At 32.8% G+C, this 4,915-nt stretch overlaps 1 protein-coding gene across 2 annotated transcripts; it reads left to right on the top strand.

Annotated features, from left to right (window-relative positions):
• Positions 1 to 1,849, top strand: LOC106436701. Of its 2 annotated transcripts, none has more exons than XM_013877654.3 (7): positions 1 to 233; positions 350 to 488; positions 568 to 867; positions 935 to 981; positions 1,196 to 1,249; positions 1,466 to 1,601; positions 1,681 to 1,849. In XM_013877654.3, exons 2-7 carry the CDS (start codon positions 386 to 388, stop codon positions 1,692 to 1,694), a joined length of 654 nt encoding a protein of 217 aa, XP_013733108.1. In that variant the 5' UTR covers positions 1 to 233; positions 350 to 385; the 3' UTR covers positions 1,695 to 1,849. The 2 variants fall into 2 exon arrangements, with proteins under 2 accessions (XP_013733108.1, XP_013733107.1); XM_013877653.3 differs by having other exon boundaries at positions 350 to 522; positions 593 to 867.
• The last annotated feature ends 3,066 nt before the right edge of the window (positions 1,850 to 4,915 follow it).

Here is a 4,915-nt window from a genome sequence, read left to right as displayed (position 1 = left end):
TTTCTTCTTTTCTGTAACCCTTTTTCCTGTATTTAAAAAAAAAAATTAATATCCACTTAAGTGCGAGTGTTTTTCTTTAGAGTGAGAGAAATTCCAAGAGTCGGAGAAAAACCCTAAATCAACCAGAAGGACGGCAAACCGAACAAACATTGTTCACTGTCGTTTCGCCCAAAGTTTTCACCGACGAATCGAATTGTAATCTCCTTTTCCTTTTGGGATTCAGCCTTTCTCAGGTAATTTTTCTTCTTCGGTTGTTATAAAAATTGGCTTCAATTTTGCTACAATTGCAACGTTTTGTCATTTTTCGAATCAAAAGTTTCTTACTTTTGTTACAAAATCTCTCATTCAGTAACTAAAAGACCACCCCCAATTTATCCGATCAATAATGCCACCGAGGAGAAAAGCAAAGAAGGGTGTCAAACGCACTGAAGAGGATAAGAAGGAGATTCCAAGAGAAGAGAAGAAAGAGGACTTCGTTGACGAAGAAGGTATCATTCAAATCGTGTACATTTCTCGAAATCGGTAATGTCAAATTCGAACTTAGGATTATTATTATTTTTGTGTTAGCTGAAAGACAAGCTGCTGCAATTAGGGCGATTCGTGATGTGGAGATTGAACACACTTTAACCGCACTGGACTTGCTCTGCTCCTATTTTACCGAGGAACAGATTCAGACTCCTGTCTTGGGCTTCTTTAAAGACAATCTCCCTGATCTGTCCATAGCTAGAGACGAAGAAAGTGGGGAGATTGAGTTAAAGTGGAATGATTCGGATGGTGTTGACGTGAATGATTCTATATTGAAGCGCTTGTCCATGGGTTTTCCTGATTTATACAGCTCTAGGCCTTCTCTTGGCGGCTACAATAACGGTATGATTGATTGATGGATTAGTGATTGATCTTTTGTTTTAAACATTTGGCTTTTTTTCTTTGGTAGTGGAAGGAAGCATGTTAGGAACTGGTAACACACACCTCCAGAATCTTGTAAGTTTATTGTATATATATATATCTTGTTCTTCCTCCATTTTCTTGTGCTTAACTAAGGATTGATGCACAGTTTTGAAAGAGTGGGTTCAACTTTTGTAGAAAACCTCTAGTGGAACCGTTTGTTTTTTTCTGCCATCCAGAGTTACTTCAAGAGAATCGGTAGAAAACTATAGTTTGCTAATTTTTGTCCCCTTGTTGTTTGTTCTTTCAGGGGACATCTACGAGTCAAATGCTCGCAAGCCATGATGCTCTTCGGACTCCCGTGGTAAGTCTTTTGCAAAAGGTTTCTCTAAGAATGCACCTCTAGTCTAGCTTCTTTGGAATGTTTGATCCAGAGAGAAAAGAAAGGAACCAGTTTATGGTTTCGAAACTTATCATTCATATTCTCTGTTCTAGAATGAGTAACCTTTGTTTCAGTGATTTGGATTTTCCGCAGACAAGCAGAGACTTTAGAATGATACGTTGTTAAATTATTTTGCAGGTAAATGGGCAGAGGCTCTCTTTTGGAATGACACCAAAGACTCGGAGGCAACCAAAACCTGGAGAGATAATGCTTTCTGTACATGGCTCTCCTTTGGGTGTCTATAAAGAAGATGACAACATGGGAGCTATTAATGGTATGCTACTAGATAACACTCCCTCACCAGTTCTTGCTGCAAAATATTTGTTCTTATGTGGAATTATTTGGTTCTGCAGAAGAAGACAGTTGAAGATTGCTTCAAAAGGGGCAGAAACTTGCTGGTTCTCATGTAGTCTAAGCTAATGTTGCTGTGCATGTCTATTCAGATTCCATAAAAGATATTTGTTATGTTGGTATATATATGAAAATTCTGCCTTTTAATTTACCAAATTGTGTTCAAGACCAGTTGTTTCCTCTCTTTTATCTAACTATTCTATAATCTTCATCTGTAGGAAAAAAAACAGCTAATGTCTGGTGTGGATTAAAAAAAAAAGAACAACATTGCTCCACTTAATAAACCTTTTCTTGAGTATTAATAAATCCGCAATTTATTATCATAGTTGAAACTATTCAATCAACGACAGAGCCTAGGCAAATGGCACATAAACAACAAAACCGAAAACAAAGAAAAATCTAAGGGTTTGGTCGAACATGTGTTGGGATGTGTTCATGGTGATTGGTAGGTTTTACATTGTGTCAGCCTCATCCACGTCCACGATTGCGCCTTTTGTTCATCGATTGTTGGTGTTTCTCTGTTGGAGACGGTTTAAACAGTCAACGAAGATGCATTGTGGGAAATAGGCAGAGTCTTGTGGCTATGCTTAAGACGTGTTTCTTCGTTGAGGAGCATCGATTTTACTGATTTGAATGATATGAAGGAATCCTTGCGTTTGATGACACTGATAATGTTATCAAACTTCTAGTTTGATCCATATGGTACATAACGAGATATTTTTATTAAATATTTATGACAAACAGGTTGAAATCATTTAAAAATAAAATTAAGTAATACATAATTTTTATATTTAATATAATTACGAATAATAATTAGGGCAATTTTTTTTTCTCAAATAGTCATTTTTAAGTTTTTGTCAAAAAAATAGTTTCCAAGAAATAAAATAATCATGATAGCCCTTTTTATTTTGAAAATTTTAATATTTCTTTTTTATTTTTTAAAATTTGAAACCATATCCCCAAAACTCCACTCATTCACTCTAAACCCTAAGTCTAGATTAATTAACCCTTGGGTAAAAATACATTTTTACTCTTTAATAAAACTTATTTTGGTCATTTTCTTTATTGAGATACTATTTTTGTGACAAAAACTTAAAAAAAGACTATCCTAGGGAATTTCTCTAATAATTATATAGTTTTCAAATATACTAAAATTAAAATGTTAAACTTTACTTATTAAAATGTTAAAATATATTAATTTTGTAAATTAAATTTTGCTAAATGTATTTCCTGTGTTTTTTAAGCGCGGTAAGAATTTAGTGACAATTATTATTTTTTTTTTTTGCATCAAATTTAGTGATAAATTAAAAAAGAAAAAACAAGTTCACAAGAATTGAGAGTCCCAAAAAAATCTTACAAGACCAAAAACGATGTGGAAAAGAGCTAGCGAATCAGTTTTTTTCTACGAATGTGTTACTGCTATCTCTATTAAAAGTTTTTTTAACAACATATATGTTTTACTTGGGTCGGCCCGTCCTACGGACGGGAAGTTATAACAAAAACTATTTTATATGATTTTTTATTAATTTATGAAGCATTTAAAATCATTATAGAAAATGATATTATAGACAACAAATAATGAAAAGAATTCTAAGATCATATTATTATTTTCAATAAATATTTTTGGTTTGAATTAAAGTGATCTATTAAAGTGATCTAATATACTTTAATATTAGTCAAGTGGATGCTTTATAATTTTAGACCAAAGAACACAGAGCAAACATTGTGTATTTTGGCAAAATGTAATTAATGAAAAACATATATAAAGAATTTAAAATTGACTAATATCATCAAAGTGATGCTTTATAATCGCGAGAAAGAAATCAAATATATCTTGTTTATACTATTTGGGCAGAACATGTTTTTACAAATGTTTATTTTAATCTTATATACATATACACTTATGTATTTCGCATATGCACCCAGAAAATCCTACACAAATTCATTAATATTTAAATTTTGTCATATAAACATGAAATAAACTTTATTTTGGAAGGTTTTGTAACAAAAATAATTTTTAATAGGGATTTTTGCAGAATTGACATACAAATTAAAGTCAAACACAAAACTAACCTTCTTTTTTTTTGGAAATTGGTTTTGCCCTATTCACCCCACAAGTTCATATAATTCACGAAAATGCCATCAATTTTTTTATTATTTTTTTTTCGAAAATGACATTTTTACTCTCTCACCCTCATCATCTTCAAGTAATTACAAGATTGTCATTGTCATCAATACCCCAACCACCATGAACACCCAATTTGAAGCTCTTAATGCTCCCAAAATCGAGTTACCCTTCTTCCGTTTCCATTCTTGTGAACTAAAAACAACATATCTCTCACTTTCTCTCCACAATGAGCTAAAAAAATCCAAGATTTTGATTCTACATTTTTATGGTTCATAGAGTCATAGAAGCTAACGATTCTGGGTGGGTCACTTTCGTTTGAGATTTTGTGTGCTTGGAGAAGTCTTATGTGTGCTAAGGAAGTTATCTCACCAATTTAAGGTATGAAATCGAGTTTTTTTTTCAGATCTGTTCGTCAGACGACTTACATGGGAAGTCGTCTGGCTGTAGATGACTTACCTGGAAGTCGTCTGGTCAACGCAGAGGTTATTTTTTCAATTGACATTGAAATCTGTTTTATGAGACGACTGAAAGTTAAGTCGTCTGATTTTGTTTGGTTACAAAAAAATCTCCAAAGAACCTAGACTACTTACATTTCAGTCGTCATAGGTTAGTTTTGCATTTGACTGGATTATTTCAGAAGTTTGACTTTCCCAGACGACTTACATTCCAGTCGTCTGGTGAAAATTGAAATATCAATATTTTATTAACACTAGACGACTTACAATTAAGTCGTCATAGGTTAGTTTTGCAATTGAAAAAAAACTTCAATATTTAATCATACCCAGACGACTTACAATTCAGTCATCCGCCCAACGACTTATATGTAAGTCGTCCAGGATTTTATTCCGAGATTCTGGTCAAACCTCGTAAATCATGGACGACTTACATGTAAGTCGTCTCACGGACGACTGAATTGTAACTCGTCAATATATAATTAAATATTGAAGTTGTTTTTTTCAATTGCAAAACTAACCTATGACGACTTAATTGTAAGTCGTCTAGTTTTTAAAAAAATATAATTATTTTAATTTTCACGAGACGACTGAAATGTAAGTCGTCCAGGAAAGTCAAACTTCTAAAATAATCCAGTCAAATGTAAAACTAACCTA

The sequence above is a fragment of the Brassica napus genome, chromosome C4 (genome assembly GCF_020379485.1).
Source record: "Brassica napus cultivar Da-Ae chromosome C4, Da-Ae, whole genome shotgun sequence".
Taxonomy (NCBI): domain Eukaryota; kingdom Viridiplantae; phylum Streptophyta; class Magnoliopsida; order Brassicales; family Brassicaceae; genus Brassica; species Brassica napus.
Note: the sequence above shows the minus strand (reverse complement) of the source record. Positions and strands in the feature narration are given on the sequence as shown.